This window comes from Tenrec ecaudatus, chromosome 2, assembly GCF_050624435.1.
Source record: "Tenrec ecaudatus isolate mTenEca1 chromosome 2, mTenEca1.hap1, whole genome shotgun sequence".
Taxonomy (NCBI): Eukaryota; Metazoa; Chordata; class Mammalia; order Afrosoricida; family Tenrecidae; genus Tenrec; species Tenrec ecaudatus.
This window is the reverse complement of record NC_134531.1, coordinates 145,815,230-145,839,857: the sequence shown is the minus strand read 5'-3', so window position 1 is coordinate 145,839,857 and position 24,628 is coordinate 145,815,230. Positions and strand designations below refer to the sequence as shown.

At 36.5% G+C, this 24,628-nt stretch overlaps 1 protein-coding gene across 2 annotated transcripts in view; it reads right to left on the bottom strand.

Moving 5' to 3' along the window:
• UBE2D2 (ubiquitin conjugating enzyme E2 D2) overlaps positions 1 to 24,628 on the bottom strand; it is a 50,754-nt gene that overhangs the window by 5,724 nt on the left and 20,402 nt on the right. For both annotated transcript variants that reach the window (XM_075541642.1, XM_075541641.1), the window contains exons 2-5: positions 16,379 to 16,442; positions 6,971 to 7,002; positions 6,814 to 6,891; positions 6,624 to 6,729 (exon numbers count right to left, since the gene is read on the bottom strand). In XM_075541642.1, coding sequence (XP_075397757.1) covers positions 6,624 to 6,729; positions 6,814 to 6,891; positions 6,971 to 7,002; positions 16,379 to 16,442 — 280 coding nt within the window. The remainder of the gene's footprint in view (positions 1 to 6,623; positions 6,730 to 6,813; positions 6,892 to 6,970; positions 7,003 to 16,378; positions 16,443 to 24,628) is intronic.

Sequence of the window (24,628 nt, the reverse complement as noted above, 5' to 3'; positions counted from 1 at the left end):
TTCAACACTCTTTTTCCTAGTCAATCAGAACACAAGGATAAATTTCGCTGCGACCCTTCTCATTCCCAAATCATCCAATAAAATTCACTTAATTTTGTGGACATTTTCATCCATTCAGGAAGTTTACAGATATCCAGAATGAAGTTTGTCGTCAATCAACATTGGAGCGAGAAAACCACTCATACACTTGCGTTTTCCCCACAGCACTGTCCTTCTAGGTTGTGTTCAACATTGTAACAGTTTCTGTGGCATTTTTCTCCAGCAGGAAACAAAATTTCACAGCCACACACTGTTCTCTTAAATCGGCCATAAAACAAAACAAAACAAGGTTCCAGTGAAAACGCTTTTACAAAAAAATTCACTGTGACCAGAGAGAACCTTCCTAGATTCAATGCTCGCCTAGTGGGGGGAAAGCATACTATAAAAGCTCCACTGTGCCCAGCCAATTCGTTTGTTTTTTTCTGGGGGGGGGGGAGGGGGGGTAGGGAGGGCCGGAAGACCCAGAAAACAAAACTAAACAAACACTATCATTAAAGCATTAAACTAGCTTAGATAAGTCAATATGATAAAATTAAACAAATTGGCAAATCAATATTTTTTTTTAAAATAGGGATCCAGATTGAGCGCATCACAAGACAAACAAATGTCTAATAGCCCTGGGTTTTAAAATACAAAAACATCAACAAATATGGTGAAAATGAAGATATATGAAACTGTTTGTTACCTCATAAGTACTCAAACTTATCTGGACTCAATGTCATGAGGTCAATGCCAACTCATAGTGACCCTATTACTATAGGACAGATAAAACTGCCCCTGTGGGTTTCCAAAACTGTACCTCTATGGGAGTAGAAATCCCCGTCTTGGACAGAGTGGCTGGTGGTTCTGAATTGCAGACCTTTGGTTAGCAGCTCTACCCACTATGCCACCAGGATTCTCAAATACCAAAACTACCATTATCTGTTACTTTCTAGTTGTTTTAACATACTTTTTCTACCTAGCACAAGTTACAATGTATAAAAATTGTACAGCCTGATTTTGTTATAGTATTTTCTGAAAAAATCTGTAAAGAAAAATAACCTATTAATAGACTGACACTACTGTTGAACCTGTAAGTAGTATATAATCTTCAGAAATAAATACAGCTGTTACAAATGTGCTCCCATAAAAAGCATTTTGATTACCTGGAACTGTTTTTCAGGATACATGAATGAAATGAGAACCACGGGGTCAAAGGGTATATATAGATGAATCTTTCAATAGTTATTCAAAGAGTAGTCTACCAAAGTCTACACAGATCTACCTGTGGCTGAGTACTCATCTCAACACACCCCACCATTTCATCTTTTTTAGAAGATCTTTGTTAATTAGAAAGGTGCAAAGAGGAAATTCATTTTAATATCTACTTTGGGATCTGGCTCTCTGACATCCTCTTATTTATCTGATTTGTTTTTGTTTAAAACACAAATAACACACAACCCTTGTCAAGTTGATTTCAACTCATGGCTAACCACAGTATTTGTAGTCTATTTCCCACATTTATATTTTGACAAAGTTTCCATTATACAAATGCGTTTTTTAAAAACATTTTTGCGATTTCCTTAATGAAGGTATATCTACTGATTTATTTTTAATCAATTTTCAGATTATAAAGCTGAGATTTGATACTCATTTTTGTTCTTGTCTATAAAGTATGGTTTAATTTTTAATCCACTGTGATGTCATTTTGAAATAATGCACTATTTCAAATTATGGCAGTTACATAATCTGTCAACTTGAGAGAAGGGATGAAGTCTAGCCAATGAGGATTCTATGTGTGGGGAGGGCCTTCTCCTGAGGATTCTGGGAGCTCCTGTCTTCCTCCCTGGAGGCAAGACACACCTTCTGCTACATATTCCTGCTGACAAACCACATGAAGCTCTGCTGATGGAACCAGAACTCTAGAGTTGGAGGAGCCATGTGAGGACCCACACCAGCACTGAGATGCTTCCACTGGCAATGGATCCACAAGACTTTCCACCCACTTAGCATGACTGTATGTATTTCATGAATCTGTAGAATTTATAGACTGGTATCGGACATATGGGCTAATATCAGACTTAAAGGTTGATCTGGACTGGGATGTTTTTCTTTTTCTTTAAAAAAATAATTTTATTAGGGGATCATACAACTCTTATCGCAATCTGTACATACATCAATTCTGTAAAGCACATTTGTACATTCATTGTCCTCATCATTCTCAAAACATTTGCTCTCTACTTAAGGTTCCCTGGCAGCAGCTCATTTTGTCCCTCCCTCCCTACTCCCCCCTCCCTGATGAACCCTTGATAATTTATAAATTATTTTGTCATATGTTGCACTGTCCAATGTCTCCCTTCATCCACTTTTCTGTTGTCCATCCCCCAGGGAGAAGGTTATATGTAGATCCTTGTAATTGGTTCCCCCTTTCCAATCTACCCCCACCCCATTCCACCGCCGATATCACCACTCGCACCACTGGTCCTGAAGGGATCATCCGCCCTGCAATTCATGTGTTTCCAGTTCTTATCTGTACGAGTGCACATCAGCTGGTCTAGTCAGATTTGTAAGGTAGAATTGGGATCATGATAATGTGTGTGTATGGGATGGGGGGGGAGGAAGCATTTAGGAACTAGAGGAAAGTTTCATTGCTACCTTGCACCCTGACTAGCTCTTCTCCTCCCCGATACTCTTCTGTAAGGGGATGTCCAGTGGCCTACAAATGGGCTTTGGGTCTCGACACCACACTCCCCCTTATTCACAATGATAAGATTTTTTGGCCTGATACCTGATCCCTTAGACACCTCATGATCGCACAGGCTGGTTCCTTCATGTGGACTTTGTTGCTTCTGAGCTAGAAGGCTGCTTTTTTACCTTCAAGCCTTTAAGACCACAGACGCTATACCTTTTGATAGCCGGGCGCCATCAGCTTTCTTCACCATATTTGCTATTCACCTACTTTGTCTTCAGCGATTGTGTCGGGAAGGTGAGCATCATGGAATGCCAGTTTAATAGAACAAGTATTCTTGCATTGAGGGAGTACTTGAGTGGAGACCCAATGTCCTTCTGCTACCTTAATACTAAACTTAAAAATATATGCATGTCAATCTATTTCCCCATCCTCATATATAAATATACTTACATGCCTTTACTTAGATCTCTATAAATGTCCTTTGTCTCCTAGTTCTTTCCTCTATTTAGGGGTCCTCAAGCGTTTTAACCTCCCTGGCGGTAATCCCGAGGGTGGCTCGGGGCAAATGTTAATTGTCAGAAGAAGTTTATCATACCTGGAATGTCTACTAGAGAGATTAAAATGAGTAGTGTCTTAAGAATTATAGGCATACAATATAAAACAACAAATTTTATGCAAAAACAATGTACCACTTTGGGTACAAAATTACTGACATAATTAGACCACCAGGGAGGTTAAACAGGGGGATAATTCACTGTCCCTAAGACCGTTGGAGGGCCAGACTATAGTTAAAGAAAAAAGAACTATGAACAAATTCCTATGCACACTGCACACATTTTATTTTAAAGTAAAAAACAAAAGGGGCAAAACACCCAGTGGGCCGGTTAATTGTCTTCGATGGGCCGCGTGTGGCCTGTGGGCCACAGTTTGAGGATCCGTGCTCTATTTCCTTTGACTTTCCTCTTGTCCCACTATCATGCTCAGTCTTCATTTAGGTTTCAGTAATTCCTCTTGGTTACATTACCCTTGATCATGCCCTACCAGGCCTCCTACACCCTCCTCACCACCAATTTGGATCACATGTTGTTCCCTTGTCCCTGGGTTTGTTAACACCACTACCTCTTTCCCCTCATGCCCCATTCTCCCATGTCCCCCCAACCGAACTGTCGGTCCCATTGTTTTCTCCAGCAGATTGTTCATCCAGCCTATCTTACTTAGGTAGACCTGCAGAGATAATAACACGCACAAAAACAAGACAGAGAAAAACCAAGCAACAAAATAAAACAAAACACAACAACAAACCCATGACAAAAAAAACAAAACACAACAAGAAAGAACAGCTTGTAGTTAGTTCAAGGACTATTTGCTGGCCTTTAGGAGTGTTTTCCAGTCGAGTCTGTTGGGGCGCCAAGCCCTGACCCAAAAGTCTACTTTTGGTATTCCCTGGGGACTTCGTTGCTCTGTTCCCTTGCTGTTCTGTTGCACACCCTTAGTGTTTTGCCTAAGTGTGGTGGGATCAGATCGAGTGGAAGTCCCACACTGCCTCATAGTGGGGCCAGCCATGTGGTCTTCTCTGTGGATTGGCTAATCTGAGCAGGAATATCGTCCTCGAGGCTTGGTGGGCCAGGATGTGCTCCACTCTCTCTTCATTCTCCTTCATTTGGTCCCATGTGCTCTGATCACACATGTCCCTCTCCTGGAGCTATAGCTTCAGTGCCGTCCTCTGAAGTAAATTTTTCTGGGGGGAGGGGAAGGTGTCCACGTAGTTGGGATTGGACTGGGATGTTTTAACATACAATTACTCTTTGATATAAAACTCTCACACATGAGTGTCTCTGGATTTGTTTCTCTATTTAACTCAGACTTATACACAAATCAAAATATAAGGCAAGAATAAATATACAGTTCAGTCCTCTGATTCTGATAACAACAACAACAAAAACAAAACCCCAATCTATCCATGCAAAATAGTCATCTTATTTAGAAGAATACTAGCTCATCATGTTCTAAGGAACTTTCTTTATACAATTGTAAACACACATTATACCAGAAAATTAGATACTCAAATAAAAATTTGTTAAATTGCCCACTTTAGGGATCATGTATGCTCCCAATAGAAACATTTAAGAGTATGAGAAGCATTTGTCAGATACCTAATATGTTTCTATAGAGCAAACTTCCCTCTAAAAAGGCTATTTCCGATTCTGAAACTGTACCTATCCTTTCTGTTTACAAATATCAAGATTGGAAGAGATACTGATTGTTTTCTACACTAACAATGCTCTTAAAAAATCCATGTCAAATAATCATATTCCTATCTAAGCTTGAACAGCACAAGAGTAGTCACTACATGAAGGAATATATACATCTGGAAACCCAACTCTATCATCCAGTCTCAAGGTCTATTCAAGAATGAGGAAGAATTGTTGGCTCCTCCTAAAAGGCACAAAACGATGGTGAAAAAATAAGAAGGGGCTTGCATATCAGAAAGAATATTGCCTGGGGTCTTAAAGGCATGTCTTAAAATAAGCTGCCATCTATCTGGAGTATCAGCTAAGACCAAAGAGAAGGAGCATGCATACCAGCCTAAGAGATCCAAAAATGGTTAATAAAGTGCAAGACAAGAGAAGGGAAATCGTACTAGAACTTAAATTCTGAGTACCCATTTTGCAGGCAATGGATTATAATGAACACCCATATCCATTTGCAGAGTATTCACACAAATTAAGCCTGCCCTGAATTTCCTCAGACCCCATTACCTAGGGATATGAACAGTCCTGTCTGTAGACAGGGCACACTGGAAAGTGGATTACTGCTGATAGGGTTAGATTAAAACACACATTAACATTTGTTTTTCCTTTTGACCCAGTTTTAATTTGTTTTAGTTTCTCTTATCTTCTTTTGGGTGAGTTTTTTCTGTGTTTTATACTGTTGCTAGTTAGGATTTTTAGTATGAATTTCTCTATATGAAATCCAAGATAGGTAATTCATACAGACAGTAATTACAGTATATACTCGAATATAAACCAACCCGAGTATAAGCCGAGGTACCAAATTATTACCTGGGAAACCAGAAAAACTGATGATTGACCTGAGTATAAGCCGAGGGTGGGAAATGCAGGATGTGAATGAACATAGAGACCAGAGGGGAGAGATGGAGCGCAGCCACAGACACATCCTTACCAGTTCAGCTGCCGGTGTATAAGTGAATCACTACGGGTGCTTCTGCGAATTGGAGCCGTCCACGTCATAGGATGGCTCTGATTGGTTAGATGTGAGTAAATAAACATTCAAAGCCCTGCAGTGTCAGCGGGGGCTTTGAATGAACAGCGGAGGGGCAATCACCGCGAGACGTTACACCTCGCTAGGATACCACTGACCCGTGTATAAGCCGAACCCCAGTTTTTCAGCACATTTTTTGTGCTGAAAAACTCTGCTTATACACAAGTATATACGGTAGATTAACAGTTCCTTAAGGTTATGGCAGAGGAGGCTCGCAGGTAACAGGAAGCTAGTAATAAAGAGTATAAGAATGAAGAAAATAGGGGAGGGAGGGGAAAAAATGATGAGCAGATACCAAGGGCTCAAGTACAAAGCAAATGTTTTGAGAATGATGGCAACAAATGTACAAATGTGCTTGACACAATGGATGGATGTACGAGCCCCCAATAAAATCATTTTTAAAAAAAGATTGAAGAAAATGTTCTAAAACTGATTGTAGGGATGACTACTTAACTCTAATATATTTAAATCATTGAGTCATGTATGGCATGTGAATTATATGCTAATAAAATTGTTTTTAGAAAAAGAAAAGAGGCACGAGTGATCTTGTCAAGTGAGTAACCTAATGACAAAATTAAACAAACAAAAATAGATTGCTGTACCTTGGTATCAAACATCCAGTCTATATTACCTTTTGAAATTGTTAGTGCCGGAGACCACTGTGATCGAAGGATATCAAGACAAATGCTGCCATTACTGTTAATATTTGGATGGTAAATTCTTGTAGTAAATGCAACCTAGAGAAAAAAATAAATGCTCTGTAAACCGATTTATCAGTATCATAAAAAGCACATAAAAAGCAATCATCACATCCAAATTACCTTAGGTGGTTTGAAGGGGTAATCTGTTGGGAAATGAATTGTCAAGAAAAATACTCCACCCTGATAGGGACTGTCATTCTGTTGATGACAAAAAAAGTAGAATTAAAATCAGTGAACTATATAAACCATTTATTCTGAAATTAATCTGAATACTTACTGGCCCCATTATTGTAGCTTGCCAATGGAACACTGAAAAAGAACAACAAAATCACCATGAAGAAATATCCACATCATCCTATAATGTAGTAATATATCACTCTGCATCTAATCCTAGTTTATTTATAAGCAGTTCAATAATAAGTCATAGGAAGAATGAGGAATGTATCAATAGTGAGTAGTCTAAAAGGAGGTGGCGGGGGGAAGAGTGAGAGACTAAAATGGTCTAGAGAACACTAAACAAGGTTTTTGGTTGCTAAAGCATCCTGAAAACTAAAGTTTACTAGGGATATAAACTTTTAGATAAGGTCCAAGGTTCTATTTTGAAATAGGCATTCAGTTACCTAAAGGGTAACCCCAAGAAGGTTTCTAAGGCTTAAAACTTGGATCTTGGACCAGTTGGTGGGCTCCAACTACTAATTTTCTGGCTAGTAGCTGAGAGCTTTAACCATTGCACAACCAGGGATTCTTCAAGTATAAAGGTAGAGCCAAAAGATTCCATTCTTTGATGCATCATATCATTATCACCACCCCAACACTGTGATACACAAAATACTATTTTTATAATGCTAGTTGAGGAGGACAAACTGGTAAAGTCAAAGTAGACAATACTCGAATTAGTATTTTAGTAAAAATATTGATTTTTACAATGAAATAAAATACCTAAGAACTCTCATGTGTACTAGCTGTTCAACTAAAGAAAATAGTAGCTACTAAAAGTCCATGCTTGGGGGGAGAGAGTTGATAGCATTGATGATTGTACACTCCCATCCACTGGATTGAACAACAGAGCTGTGTAGGAAGGGAAGGGATATATTGGAATGAGTTAAGGTATGGAAACAACAGAAAATTTTTTCCAAGTCCAAGATTAACCACAAACCCTAAGGTTAATCTCTTCAAATTGCAGGAAAGGGCAAATGTTTCACTTCTAAGCTGGTGCCGAGTACAGCACAGAGATCTCAAAGCCAGAATTTGTGCTTATTAAAGAAATGAACTTATCAATTAACAGTTATACTAGAATCTGATCATTAAGAGAAGTTATCATTGGGATTTGAGATCAACAACCAGAACCAAGTTAACTCCTACTCCAACACTAAAACAACCTATCAGCAATATAAGTCCTAAAGTTTATTCTGAGTTCCTGCATATTGTATCTAATTGATTTATAGCTCACTGGGACCTAAGCCCATATACTGCTTATCAGGAATTAAAGGTGAATGATAGATATAGCTGAGGATTTTTCTCAGATTACCCATACTAGTACTTTCATACACTTTGCCAATTTCTTTTAGCAGAGTAGCTAAGGGGAAAGTCACTTTGCGTCACTAAAACTAGTCCTAGTCTATGAACAGGCCCCTAAGCCCTGGTAATATAAAGGTTAAACACTGGGATGGCTAAATGAAAGGTCAGTGGTTTGAAATCAGCTGCTCTGAGAGAAAAAGATGTAGCAGCCTGTTTCTTGTATGATTTATAGCCTTGGAAACCCTACAGGGCAGTTGGAACATGTCCTATAGGGTCATCATGAGTTGGAATTGACTCTAGAGCACTGTTTTGGTTTTAATATTCTGTTTATAGGGAAAATAAGAAAACCTCATTGTTTATAATTACAAACATACGGACAACTGGAATAAACAAGCCGCACAACAAGACTGAGAACATTATTAGACAAAAGAATAAGCAAACGCTACAGGACCTGTTTTCAGTTATGCTCTTCCACTTAATGCTTTATTTTATTTAATTATCTGAGTGGCTACAAATAAGACAGAATTATACTTGCATTCCTGCTTAAAGTAGTAAGAGTCAGATAAGGTAATAAGAGAGCCCTTAGATAATAAATTATATAAGTATTACCCATTTAATTAAGGCCTAATCTCTTCTGCTCTTTTAAAGAGCTTTTCTTCCCTTGTTAAAAATACTATCAGACTTTAGAAGTTAGAAAAATTTACATCAGAACAAATCTTTAAGTAAAGGTAAAAATTTCCATCATTCTCCATTCTTCCTACCTGCAAAACAACAAAGCATATTTTATGCTTATGGGTAAAAGCTTATTAAAAATAGGGCCACCTAAAATCACACCAAGCGACGTGGCGCAGAGAAGACAACAGCTGAAAAGGAAGGGACTTACAATTATGGAAAGGGTAAGAACAGAAGACCGGAAAGATCAGTGCTTGCAGGTAGTGTCAAACTCGCCAGGGGTGCAGGGGGGTGGGGTAGGGGAAGATAACCTTCCGGTACTAAGTAAGATTATTATATTATCAAGAACTCTTCCAAGCATTATCCACAAATCATTTCATATGAAACTTACACTTGTTTAATTAGTAAGTTTTATTTATATAATAATCTCCAACCTAACTGTGTTAACCACCAATATTAAAATCTCTAAAGAGAAAAAAAACTATCAAAATGTTGGTATTTTAAAAATTAATTGGGAGTTAATATTTATCATTCCATAGTTCAATCACATCAAGCAGAATTGTACAATAGCTACCACAATCAGTTTCTATCCCACATGTTAATACCCAACTTTTTGCCTTCACTGTTCTGAATATTGCTACCAAAAAAGTGAGCGAGTAACACACCACTGAGTCTTTAGAAATGAGTGACCCCCCCAAAAAAAAATTTGAGTGACATTCTAAAATTGACTGTGGTAGTGATGCTACACTTCTTGATTATGATCAATCTACTGAATTATATGATATTTGGATTATGCCTCAATAAACTATTTTTAAAAGTGTCAGGGAAAAGAAAGAAAATGGCCAATGTAAGGCAACAGAGACCAGTGATATTACATGGCTTATCAAGAGTTCTAGAGTACCAACAAAAGACCGAAAGATAAGCTTCTGTAACATGAATTTAATAAAAGCAAGAAGGATCCACCATTTAAATCTTTATTTGGGCATTCTGCTTTACTGGTTAAATTGTAAGAACACCTATGGCTTAGGTTTCTCCTGGAATTCACTTACAACTCCTAGTCCAAGGTAACAAGAATACATTGAATCTGTCTTGTATTACAATGGTTCTATAAACAGTTCGAGAGTTGCAAGAGGTTCCAGTTGGAAAGAATGCTAGGATAGTTACTGGATGAAATGCTTGGCCATAAACATAAAATATTGCTGTATTTCACACAAATATCTATTTCAAAGAATGAAGTTTAGTTTGTTGTTCAAAATGAAAATTCATGGTACCACCAAAATGAAATTCACAGTACAAACAAAAGTCACATAAAAATTAAAAAATTTCAAAAAGTCAAAATTTTAGTTTAATATAGTAAAAAACAAACAGAATAGCAATAATCATCTTGGCTTAATCCTGTCAAACCAAATTAACAACGGAACGCTAAATCTGTTTTATGAGAGCTTAAATGCAATAGTCACAGCTCAATGACTATTCTTTAATATTATGGATGAAGCCTTGAGGTTAAAAGAAAGATAGTGAGAATATTTGTTACAATTTGAGACAGAATCTCAGGAGACCTATATCTGAACATACAGATCGCTAGAGTTACATTCACCAAGTGTTCAAAACAAAAGAAAATGTCACAGATTATATAACCAACAAATATTCCACTTATTTCTCCTTTTAGGAACCAGTTTTCTTTATCCTTACCAAATCTTTATAGAAAAAGAGTGCTAGTAGTACATCAAAATCTGAATTGTTTTAAAATAAAACTGTTCTTCAGAAATTTAGTCTTACACTAAATGTCAATAACATGAGGCTAGATTTGAAAGCTAGAATTATAGGCAGCTCAAAAATTTTAATTTATTTCTGACAATTTCTTACTCCTTAGGTTAAATTGTTTCTCTACAACAAAAAAAATGATCAAAGTACATTGAGCAGTCAAAACATTTTGTTTTTCTACCCCTTTGTAAAGACCTGGTCAAGTTCTGATTTTTTTTAAACAGTAATTTATCCTCAAGCACACACAAAATTTAAGTACAACGAGGCATCAAAAAAGTTCAAGGAAATTAAAAAACAACATTTTTTATTGTGAACTGGGTGAAGGATTACAGAGCAAATCCGTCCATTCAACAATACATACATTTTGTTTCATGTCACTGAGAACAATTCCCCAATGTATCATCAATTATTCCACTCCATCCATGTTGTTTCCTATTTGTATTCTTCCCCCTTTCCTAACTTCTCATTTTGTCCTTGGGTAAAATGCTGTCCCCTTCAGTATTTTAGGTGTGCACATTTCCTTAGTGCTACCAGCCTCCATGCAGATTTGTCTATTCTTTGACACCAAACAGAGTCATATGAGTTCATTTCTACTCTTGAAGGGTGGCTGGAGGGGCACAGTCTTGGAGTCTCCATCCAACCAGTAGGGCTTGGTCTTATAATTTTCAGTTTTGTTCCACATCTTCTCCCACTTTACCCAGGCTCCTTTTCAGAGCATTTGGTAGTGATAACCAGGTACCATCAATCTCATCTAATGGTTTCAGGGTGGTGGACACTGATGTTTGTTTGGTCCATTAGTCCACTAAACTAATTGTTTCCATGTTACGTTGTTAAATTGTTTCCAATTATTATATTCTTCTTTCCTCCAGTCAGAGAGAACTTAGATGGCCACCCAGAGTTTTCAAAACTCTACTCTGTACATACCAAATTGAAGGTAAAAACATGTGTTAGTGGACTATGTTATGCTATATTATTCTATTGTGTGTATGTTTCTATAGAGTTCATTTATCCAGCTGTTGATGGGCACTTGGGTTTTAACCTCTATATAATATTGTTTAAAGTACTGATATGACCATGAGTATGCATTTATCTACTCATGTCATGGTTATGATTTCTCTAGAATATATATCAAGTGCACGATTGTTGGATCATATGGTATTCCTATTTCCAACTTCTTAAGGAAGTATTGTACCATTTCCAACAGTGGTTGCATGATTTTACAGTCCCACCAGCAGTATTTGAGGGTTCCAATTTTCCACACGATGGCCAATATTGGGTATTTTCATTTAACTATTAAGCTGGGGTGACATGATATCGAATGGTTTTCAATTGTACCTTTTTAATGGCTACTTGCTCACGTCCACCGCCCAATTTTAAACTGAATTGCCATTTTTTAAATTTCTTGCTGAGCTGTTGGTGTTTCTATAAATGTTAGAGAATAGTCCTTTGTCTGATATACCACTGCTACTTATATCCCCACTCCCACCCCCAACCACCCCAGTCTGCGAGTTTTCACTTCACTCTTTTGGTGCAATCTTTTGATGCATACAAGTGTGAAATTTTTAAGAAGCCATCTATTTTGTCTTCTGTTTGTGTGTTTTCAGTAAACTATGTTTGATAGCGGTGTGTGTGTGTTTTACCAAATAGCAGGCTGTTTTGATTACTGTTGCTGTATAACAGGTTTTGAGATTAGAATGTGTGAGGCCTCCTACTTAGCTCATCTTTAGTCGTTCTTTGCTTATCTGGAGTTTCTTTCCTTTCCATAGAACATTGGTGATTAGCTTTTCTTTCTCTTTAAAGAATTATGTTGGAATATAGATTGGGATTACACATTATATGTAAATCATTTGGGGTAGTATCAACATTTTCTAAATCTTAACTCTACCTATCAATGAGCTATATTAAAAATCTATTTTACCATTAACTTTTTAAACCCGATATACATAACCTTACCAGTAAACAATATGGCCAAGCTTAAAGTTATAAGGAGCCCTGGTGGTATAATGGTTCTGAGTTGGGCTGCAAACTGCAAGGTCAGCAGTTCAAAAGCACCAGCCATTACTTTTTTGTTGTTTTTTTTTTTTAGTAAAGTTAAACTGTTTTTTTCTTTTCATTCTTTAAAACATTTTATTGGGGGCTCACATAATTCTTATCACAATCCATACATACATTCATTGTGTCAAGCACATTTGTACATATGTTGCCATCATCATTCTCAAAACATTTGCTTTCTACTTGAGCCCTTGGTATCAGCTCATTTTTATGAACCCTTAATACTTTATAAATTATTATTATATTGTCATCTCACACCAGGGGTCCTCAAACTGCGGGCCGCCGAGGACATTTACTCAGCCCACCAGATGTTTTTGCCCCATTTTATTTTTTTTACCTCAAAATAAGATATGTGCAGTGTACACAGGAATTTATTCATAGTTTTTTTAAAACTATAGTCCAGCCCTCCAACGGGTCTGAGGGACAGTGAACTGGCCCTCTGTTCAAAAAGTTTGAGGACCCCTGTCTTAAACCATCCGACATCTCCCATTCACCGACTTCTCCTCTGTCCGTTCCCCAGGGAGGAAGTTATATGTAGATCCTTGTGATCAATTCCCCCTTTCCACCCACTCTCCTTCCACCCTCTTGGTATCGCCACTCTCACCACTCGTCCTAAAGGGATCATCCATCCTGGATTCCCTGCATTTCCAGTTCCTATCTGTACCAGTGTACATCCTCTGGTCTAGCTGGATTTGTAAGGTAGAATTGGGATCATGATAGTGGGGGTGGGGGGAATAAGAGGAAGCATTAAAGAACTAGAGGAAAGTTGTATGTTTCATTGATGTTTATTGCGCCCTGACTGGCTCGTCTCCTCCCCACGACACTTCTGTAAGGGGATGTCCAGTTGCCTACAGATGAACTCTGGGTCTCCACTCCACACTCCCCCTCATTCACAATAAGATTTTTTTTGTTGTTGTTCTTTGATGTCTCATACCTGATTCTATCAACATCTCATGATCACACAGGCTGGTGTGCTTCTTCCATGTGTGCTGTGTTGCTTCGCAGCTAAATAACCGCTTGTTTATCTTCAAGCCTTTAAGACCCCAGATATTATCTCTTTTGATAGCCGGGCACCATCAGCTTTCTTCACCACATTTGCCCATGCACCCGCTTTGTCCTCAGCAATTGACATACTGTTGTTTAAGAGACTATTCTCTTGGAGAAGATAAATATTGTGCTGATCGGTTAATAGTATATAACTAAAGATTGCAAAAAGTTGAATATAATGACTAGGAGTTAGGGAAGTTCACATTTATAATTTAATAGAATTGACAGACTATAAATTCATTCATTTTAAGTAAACAGTCCAATGATTTAAAATCACAAAACTGTATAACTACTACCACAATCAATTTATCATATTTTTATTAAATCAAAAGGAAAACCTATACTGACTTGACTCCTCATATTCTCAAGTCTCAGACCTATGCAACCATTCATTCATTCATTTATACTGTCTTTATGGATCTGCCTATCCCGGATATTTAATATAAATTTGTGTATGGTTGCCTAAAGTAACAAATGTTTTAAAAAAAATGTTTTGGGGGCTTATTCAGGTTACACCATATATTAGTGTTACATTTATTTTTTATCATCAAATATTTCAATGTATAAGATATATTCCATTTTATTTATCCATTAGCTGAAGGACATTTAAGTTGTTACTATTCTTTAACTATTATGAATTATTCTGCTAAGAATATTTGTGCATGCATTTTACATGGACATATATATATTTTTCTCTTAGATATATACCTAGAAATGGAATTACTGGGTCATTTGGTAATTCAATATTTAACTTTCTAAGGAAACACTAACCTGTTTTTCACAGCAGTTACTTTCTTTCTCCAGCCATGTATCAGAGTTCTAATTTCTCCACATCTTTGTCAATATTTGCTATCATCGGCCTTTTTTATTACAACCATCTTTGTGAGTGTGAAGTGACAATCACTACGGTTGGTTTTTTTAAAATCTCACTAGGGTTTCACTTATGTTTTTCTGATGACTAATAATAAGCAATTTTTTCATGTTTTACTGTCCATTTTAACCTTATTTGGAGAAATGCCCAGTTAGGAGAGACTTTGTCCATTTTAAAATAAAGCTATTAGGCTTTATATTATAGAGTTATAAGAATTCTTTTAATATTAGTTTAAACGGATGAATAAAAAGTTTATTTGAAATGTAAACACGCACATCTAATTTACAAAAATTGTTATTTAAAAAAGCTAAACTTCTACATAATTTCTGAACACTAAAACTTAGTACCAAAAAAAAGTACCTTACCCTGTAGGTTTCTTTTCATTCTCTTCATAGTCCTTTAAACATGCTTTTCATTTTGATAAAGTCTAATTTATGGATTTTTTTTTTCCTTTTACTGCTTGTGCTTTAGAGGGAGTTTTATTTCATCTACCAGGTAACCAACTTTCAATGTGCGAAAGGAATGCAACAATGTTAACTATCATGAAAGAACAATGAAAGCAAATTAGATTACTAAAGAGAATGTCAAAAATAAAATTTAGTGCCCAGACTCCAAGCATTTATATAAAACAAAACCACTTTTTCAACTGAATGAAAAGATCACACTCATGTAGGCAGATCATATAATATGCTATAAGGACAAATCTAGAATAAAAAATTTGTATACAAGTTTACTTCAGAATTTTTGGATCCTTTCACTGAACTCTTTTCTAAAGTGGTCAAAATTTCTTCTTCACTTAAAAGGATTATTGTGTACAGCTTAAATAAAAATAAGACCTCTTGATAGAAGCATTTAAACTATTTTCTTCTTTTTGGCGTTTATTGTTTTGTTTTTTAAAAAGTTTCTATGGCACTTAATCCACATATACAATTCAATAGTAAAATCCCTATCAAGAAGAGTTATACATTCTAAACTATTTTCTATGTCCTATTTGATACCAAATATTATACTACTAAAGTTATTCACATACTTATAAACTTATAATCATCTGCTTTGTCTTTAAAGCAACCATTACAAAGGATCTTTCGTTGATTCTTAAAGATTTAGCAAATAAAATTAAGTTTACATTTCTAATTTAAAAATCAGGAAAATATCTATATAAACACTTCTACATGTTTTGAAGGATACTCATTTTTTCTATTTGTTAAGCGCTACAATTTTTTTGTGTGAATGAATTTTATCATTCTTCTCTTTTTAAAGGTAGAAGAGATAGGGAGAAGGCTAAGTTGAGGGAGGCAAAGAGGAACAAAAGGTAAATCACCCAACTTCTTTATCATCTAACAAATTGTTTCACTCACGATAAATCAAATCAACAGGATATTCAAAATAAGTAAATCATATCTGCCTTGTAGTATGAGTCAGTAGAAAGACAAGCAACATCATCATATTTAGCATTATTTTACTTAGAGGATAACAGGTTAAAATTATACTCTTTTACTCCTGGGAAATACCCAAAAGATATGATGAACAAGGACAACTACACACAAAGTCTGGCAGAAGATGTTCAAAATCAAATTAACAGAAGACAACAGGACCCACGTAAAACTGCATTTGTCATGGACAAGTAAACACTGTGTCTTCCCTAGCGTACAATTGCCTCTTTACATAAAATAATCTTGAGATGTATATTTATCTGTTTCAGAGTTCCCCAGAAGCAGACCATTCTGCTATTTTACTGCATCATTTCTGTTAAGTACTTACTATCATCTCCAACAGGACCTGCTGAACACTGTGCTGGGGGGTCCCGTGCCAGATCATTCAATTCCTTACAAAAGAAGGAAAAGAAAGTTAGTCAACATAAATTTAACTTTTGTCCATTAACAAAACGAACAGTTACTAATATTCTTTGTCCTATTAGAAGTCTTTTAAGAACGAACAATATCTTAAAAACAGGAGTGTCTTTGTGAATCTTTTAGTCTGGAATGCACATGTGCGATTTAAAAAAGAAATCAGTTTTGTTTTGTTTTAGGGTTTAGTAGGTAAATACAGTAAGTAGGAATCATATACTAAAAGAGTTGCAAAAATTATTTTAAACCACAATGTCCCTTCCCAAAGATTCAGGCCTACTTTTTTCATCTCAAGACTATTACTAGGTTATAAGTAGAGCAAGTTCTAAAAGTGATAAATGTTCCAAGTTATACTGGATGATCTGTCAAAAGTTATGTGTTTATAGCTGATGTTTGCATCAAGGTTCCAAAAGTAATAGGGGGAAAAAACTTAAGAAATATATAAAGGTAAGGAGCCCTGGTGATATATTTGCTACATGTTGGGCTGTGATCTGCAGTCAGCAGTTTGAAATCACCAGCAGCTACATGGAAGAAAGATGGTCTTTCTACTCCCATAAACAGTTAGACTCATTCATTACAGGTCAATATGGACTCCATAGGAGGGGGGGGGTTGAAGTAATCAAACTTATAAAGCTTTGTGATCAGATACCTACAACCAGAAGCCAGTTTCCGTAGCTATTCTAACCCGAGAGCCCACGATCCTGAGTTTTATTGCTGGGTAGAGATCTCTGAGAACCACAGAGCAAGATATTATACTCTATTTCTTCCCCTGGGCTTAATATCTGAGTTAAAAACAAGCTCTAAAGACTGATTTTTAAGATTATCCAAATTAATATTAGTAGTTGGCATTAACTCGATGACAGTGAGAATATGAATATTAGTACTTAAAATTGCAACAGTAAGATCTAGTATTTTATAAGTACAATAAAATTACTCTTAATAACTTATATATTGTTGTAAATGTTTTTTATCTTTTAATGTATAACATTTGTTTAGTTTTCTTCCACATAAGTTAACCTACTCACTCAGATATTTTACTTTATCAATGATGCTGTTTTATTTTACTCGCAACTTTGGAGGACAAAATTAAAGAGTATAGAAATTAAGTTTTTTTAAAAGCACAATGATTGAAAGACTTTAAAAAAAATTTAATGCCTCATGTAACCGAGTGGAGTTACTGAAACTCAAATGAAGGCTGAACATGATAGTGGGACAAGAGCAAAGTAAAAGGAAATAGAGGAAAGAACTAGGAGGCAAAGGCCATTCATAAGCGGTCTAAATACAAGTATGCACATATGTAAATATATTTATATATGACGATGGGGAAATAGATATATATATGCATATATTTATAGGTTTAGTATTAAGGAAGCAGATGGACATTGGGCTTCTAACTCAAGTACTCCCTCGACCCAAGAACAATTTGTTCTATTAACCTGGCATTCCATGATGCTGACCTTCCTGACATGATCACCAAAGACAAAGTGAGTGCGTAAGCAGATGTGGTGAAGAAAGCTGATGGTACCCGCCTATCAAAAGAGATAATGTCTAGGGTCTTAAAGGCTTGAAGATAAACAAGCGGCTATTTAGCTGCGAAGCAACACAGCACACATGGAAGAAGCATACCAGCCTGTGTGATCATGAGATGTTGATAGAATCAGGTATGAGACATCAAAGAACAACAACAAAAAAATCTTATTGTGAATGAGGGGGAGTGTGGAGTGGAGACCCAGAGTTCATCTGTAGGCAACTGGACATCCCCTTACAGAAGTGTCGTGGGGAGGAGACGAGCCAGTCAGGGCGCAATAAACAAGCCAGTCAGGGCGCAATAAACATCAATGAAACATACAACTTTCCTCTAGTTCTTTAATGCTTCCTCCCCCAACTCCCACCATCATGATCCCAATTCCACCTTACAAATCCAACTAGACTAGAGGATGTACATTGTTACAGATAGGAACTGGAAATGCAGGGAATCCAGGGTTGATGATCCCTTTAGGACAAGTGGTGAGAGTGGCGATACCGGGAGGGTGGAGTAGAAAGGGGGAATCAATTACAAACTTCTACATATAATCCCCTTCCTGGGGGATGGACAACAGACAAGTGGGTGAAGGGAGACATCGGACAGTGTAAGACATGACAAAATAATAATTTCTAAATTATCAAGGGCTCGTGGATGGAGGGGGGTGGAGGAGGGAGGGGGGAAAATGAGAAGCTGCTATCAAGGGCTCAGGTAGAAAGAAATGTTTTGAGAATCAGAATGATAACAAATGTACAAATGGCTTGACACAATAGATGTATGTATGGACTGTGATAAGAATTGTACAAGCCCCCAATAAAATGACTGAAATGAAAAATGTATGCCTCCTTTCAATAGATTTTTTGCAACATCGCCATAAAAAACAAGTCTATGGTGCAATCCTACTCCCCAACTGTTGTATGCAATACACATGAGTATAACTAAGACGACTTGCTTGAGAACAGAGTTATCCTGTTCCTTTTGACTGCCATAACAACAGGTAGCTATTTAAATTGAAATGGAATTTAATAATTTATTCTTAAGTTCTGTCGTGTTCATTAAATGGTATTTCACTTGTAATTTCTTAATCTTTTGCTCCTTTCAAACAGTTACCCTTTCCCAAGTCAGATTTTATCAAGTGAGACTTATAGAGCCTATAAGATCCATCCATCCATTTCATGTGCCAGTATGAAACAATTAATTTTTAAAACTTAACCTAATCTTAAGCTGACAGTATTTTAACACACTCATTCAACACGTCCTTGGTGCAAGGCCCTGATATTAATGAATCTCAAAAACATAATGTTAAATGAAAGGCACAGAAAGATTATGCCCTTTTAAAATTCCATTCACATGACATTCTAGAAAAAGCAAAATTACTTTAATAAAAACAGATCAAATAGTTCCAGGAATGGAGAAAGTTGGAGGGAACGGATTATGAATAGACATGAGCAAAATTTGGGAGGTGAAGAAAATGTTCTATGTATCACAACTTTGGTAGAGGTTGCATGACTGTGTATACATAGGTCAAAACTCAAACTGCAACTTAAAAATTATTTTAATTCAAATGAGACAAATATTATAATGATACCACTTATAAAAAATATTTAGAATAGATACAGAGACAATCATTTATTGTTGTTGTAAGGTGCTGTCAAGCTGGTTCTGCTCATAGCAACCCTATGTGCAACAAAACGAAATACTGCCCAAGTCCTGCACCATAATTGTTCTTATGTTTGAGTCACTTATTAGTGTTTACCATTTCACATTAAGAAATCACTTTGAAGATCCAAACCATGGTATTTTCTATTGCATCATATACACGAGAAAGCGAGAAAATACAGATGATTAAAGAATTGATGCCTCTGAATTATAGTGCTGGCAAACAATATTATACCATGGACGGCACAAATAACAAACAGATCTGTTTTGGGAGAAGTACAGCCAGAATGTTCCTAAGAAGTAAGGATAGTGAGATCTTATGTCACATACTTTGGGCATGTTATCAGGAAAGAGAAGTTACTGGAGGAGGACATCATACTCAGTAAAACAGAAGTTCAGTGAAAAAGAGGTAGCAGCTCTGTTTGAATTACAAAATGTTATGACATCTGTAATAGCTCCCAATAAATGATGAATTGAAAAAGAGAGAGCAAGAGGGACAGACTTGACAGTGGCTGCAACAACAGGCTTAAACGTGGAAAACAATGGTGAGGATGGTATAGGACTAGGCAGTGTTCTGCTGTATTACTACAGAGGTCACTGTTAGAATCAACTTGATGGCACTTTACCACCACCACCACCAGGGGCACAGACAAGGAAAGGCATGTTATTACTGAAGAATTACGTATTGCTTGAACTTCTGCTTAGAGAGAGATGATAAACATTTGGGAATGGGTAATGGTTGCAAAACACCAAATTTTAACACTTGAGAATAGTTTTAAATGGCAAATATTGTTATATAAATTAAAAAACACACACTGTTGTTATCTACAGCAGTGGTTCTCAACCTTCCTAATGCCACGACCCTTTAATATACTCATGTTGGGGTGACCCCCCAACCATAAAACTGTTTTTGTTGCTACTTTATAAGTGTAATTTTGCTACTGTTATGAATCATAGTGTAAATTGCAATGTGTTTTCCGATGGTCTTAGGGACCCCTGGGAAAGTGTCATTCGACCCCCAAAGGGGTTGTGACCCACAGGTTGAGAACCACTGATCTATAGGGTAAATCTAAGGAGCCCTGCTGATGCAGTGAATTAAATGTGGAGCTACTAACTTAAAAGTCTTAAACCCACCAGCTGCTCTGTGGGATAAAGATGCGGTCCTCTGCTTCCATTAAGAGCTATAGCCTAGGGAGGAGAAGAGCCAATCAGGGTGCAGAGTAGAAACGATGAAACATACAACTTTCCTCTAGTTCCTAAATGCTTCCTCCCCCCCACTATCATGACCCCAATTCTAACTTACAAATCCGGCTAGACCAAAGAATGTACACTGGTACAGATAGGCAGTGGAAACACAGGGAATACAGAACAGATGAGCCCTTCAGGGCCAGTGGTGAGAGTGGCGATACCAGGAGGGTGGAGGGAAGGTGGGGTAGAAAGGGGGAACCAAATCCAAGGATCTACATATAACCTCCTTCCTGGGGGATGGACAACAGAAAAGTAGGTGAAGGGAGATGTCAGGCAGTATAAGATATGACAAAATAATAATTTATAAATTATCAAGGGTTCATGAGGGAGGGGGGAGCAGAGATGGAGGGGGAAAATGAGGAGCTGATATCAAGGGCTCAAGTACAAATGTGCTTGACACAATGGATGGATGGTTTGTGATGAGTTGTACAAGCACCCAATAAAATGATTTAAAAAAGAAAAAGAAAGAAAAGAAATTCACAACTACAGAGGGAGCTTTTATAATTTGTTTTTTGGTAATTAGTAGAACAAATACAGTAAAGACCTATCACTATGAACTAACTTTACAAAACTTATGTTTAGATAACATTCTTTCGAACCACAAAAGTATATATATTTTTCAAGTGCACATGGATACAAGTCTCAGATACAAGTCTCAATATATTTTTAAAATTATTTTTAAAAATGAGCCATAGCCTCAAAATAAATAAATGATGCTTGAATAAGTGGAAAAACATTAAAAGACCTATAGCCTCCCCAATTCTTATCAGGCAGTTTACTGTCCTACAAGGTCGACAGCAATGGAGAGGACAATCTAAATAATGAAAACGCAGTTTGACTGAATAAACACACAACCTACAAAATTGATCATCTCTACATCAAGATGAAAACTCAAAATGCACCTTACAATCTGAACTGATCTAGACTGAACTGAATAGAAAAAAATACCCTAACATTCCTTTCATTTTTTAAGAAAGGTTCCATAATTAGTTTTACTGTTTGGCTTTATATGTAACATATTAATTTCTGCTTTCTACACTAAGAAAAATGTATATATGAAATAGCCTTGTATATTACACATCATATACTAGACATCAAGTTAACCATTAGGATTGAAAAGAGCCTTGGTAGCTTAGGCTCCGAATGCTGATCAAAAGGTTAGTGGTTCGGTCACCTCACAGAAGAAAGATGTGAAGTCTGCTTCTGTAAAGATTATAATCTTGGAAATCCTTTAAGGGAGAGTTCTACCTACCCTATAATGGTACAAGTCATAATCAACATGGAAGGCACATGAGAAGATAGAAAGTAAAAAAAGAAAGAAAGAAAGAAAGTAGGAATCCCTGGCATAACAAGTTAGGCACTTATACAAATTGAAAGGTTAGTGGCTCAAATTCATACAGAGATAGCTCAGAAGATCTAGCAATTTATTTCTGAAAACCCTACAGGGCAGAACATTCTGACAAACATAGTGTTACCATGATAGGATGACAGAGATAAAGATCAAAGCCCAAATCCAAAATTTGTTTACTTAATGTTTCTATAGAAAGCGTGATAGAGAAATGCATATGTGAGAGGGCTTCAAAAAGTTCATAGAAAAAGGAAATGAAAAGATAATGGAATTTTCCATGAACTTTTGGAAGCCTCTTTATATAGTAAAAATTTGAGGAGCCCTGATGGCAATAGTGGTTACTACTGAGTTGCTAACCAAGAGGTCAACAGTTTGAAACCACCACCTGCTCCTCAGGAGAAAGATGGAGCTTTCTTCTCCTATAAAGAGTTACTGTCTCAGAAACCCATAGGCGCAGTTCTATCCTGTCCTATAGGGATGCCATGAGTCAGATTCAACAAGACAGCATTGAGTTTGGTTTCCAGTTGTATAATGATATTTAGAAAATTAAATCTTCAATTACTAAAAACAATATAGTCTAACTTTCTTTGAAATATAAATAAATAAATGCCTTATTTGGGGGTATGCATCATTATTTTACTAAATAGCTTTCCATTTAAAATACTGCTTTGTTGCTGTTTCCTCTAGTACCTTTGTATCTAGGTTTATAGTAAAACTAAAATCTTTGATTCTCTGCAACCATGTTTCCCACCTTAGACAAAACAGTCCCAAAATATTATACCAAATAGTTTCACTATCTTCAAGCAAGGTTTAACTAGCTCTGAACTTTTTATACATTTCTGACTAGCTTTTTTGGTCTCAGGAATATGGTTTCTAACTCGGATAGAAGGGATAATAACAGTGCCTTGGCTGTTCCATAAGAAGTTATTTTCCACAGTCCTTGATCAATCATGATCAAATAAAATACATCACGTAAAGTTCGAAAAACCCATTATTAATATCATAATACTGTAGCAAAAGGCAAAGAACTTCAGTGGGCAGGAGATCCTGGCAAGGGATGTGTAGATTTCCCTTTCACTGTATACCTAATAGGAGCCCTGGTGGCACAGTGGTTACAAGTTGGGTTCCTAACTGCAAAGTCAGCAGTTTGAAACTACTAGCCGCTCCAGAGGAGAAACATGAAGCTCCCTACTTTCAAAAACAGCTACCCATAAGGGCAGCGGTGCTCTGTCTTTAGTGTCACTATGAGGGATGACGGACTCAATGGCAGTCAGTTTCATTTGGTATCATATACCTAATACTCATGTTATACTCTTATTTGATAGAAAATTAATGTTTCTCATCAGCTTAGATTTCTAAAAATGTATTTCCTTAAATGATCCTCCTCCCCCAATTATGAAACAAAATAAAGATGCACAGAATAAAGATCTAGTTCAGTATTTTGGTATTACTATGGGAATTTTTAAGCAAAGATTATGACTCACAAAATTATAATTTCAGGACCAGAAGAGATCGACTATACCTAGTCTCAATTTTACAAAATACAGAACTCCTAATCCAAAGACATGTTGGTAAAGATTCAGTGTCTCCTATTATACCTTAATACTTTGGTATGGATACAGAAATGTATAAGAATCTGTATGTTGCTCAAGGATTAAGTTGAATTTCCTTTAAAATTATTAAAATGTTGAGAAAGAACACTTAGACCAGTAGTACTGAAAAAAAGAAAGAGAGCGTGAGGAAGGAAGCAAGCAAACAAAAAACAAGATCCTGGTAAAGCAGTATTAATAAATGTCAGCAACACCTAGATGCATCAGCTTCACCTTAGACCTAACTTGGAGACTCTGGAGTGAAGCTTTTTGTGCTTTAATAAGCACCCCTAGGAAATTCTGATGTACTAAAACTTGATTATCTTTGCATCTGACAGGTTAAATGAAAAAAATTATATAGGCAATAAATAAGACTTAAAAAGTTGAACTATGTACCCATGGTCTCAAGACAGATGAGAAACAGGCTGTCATTCCTGTAGTACTACATTCACCCTTCCCTACCCCATTTTACTAGAGTAGCAACAGAAATGTTGGCTTAATTTTTGCTACCTGCTTATGTGCCCAGCACTGAATTTAAAGTTAGTATTTCAAAATCATTCCAAGAACTGCCAATTCTTAAATTTTGACAAATATAATAAAATCAGATGAGTGTGAAATTTTGATAGCATATTTTTGGCTGTCGCAAATGACAGAATCTCAAATTATTTGGTTTTCAGTATCTGACATGTTCCACTGCGATTCATAAAGTTTTTAGTGGCTAATTCCTCCAGAGCAGACAGCCTAGCCTGCTCCTTCTTCGTAGTCGGTTCTTAGTCTGGACACTGATGAAATCTGTTC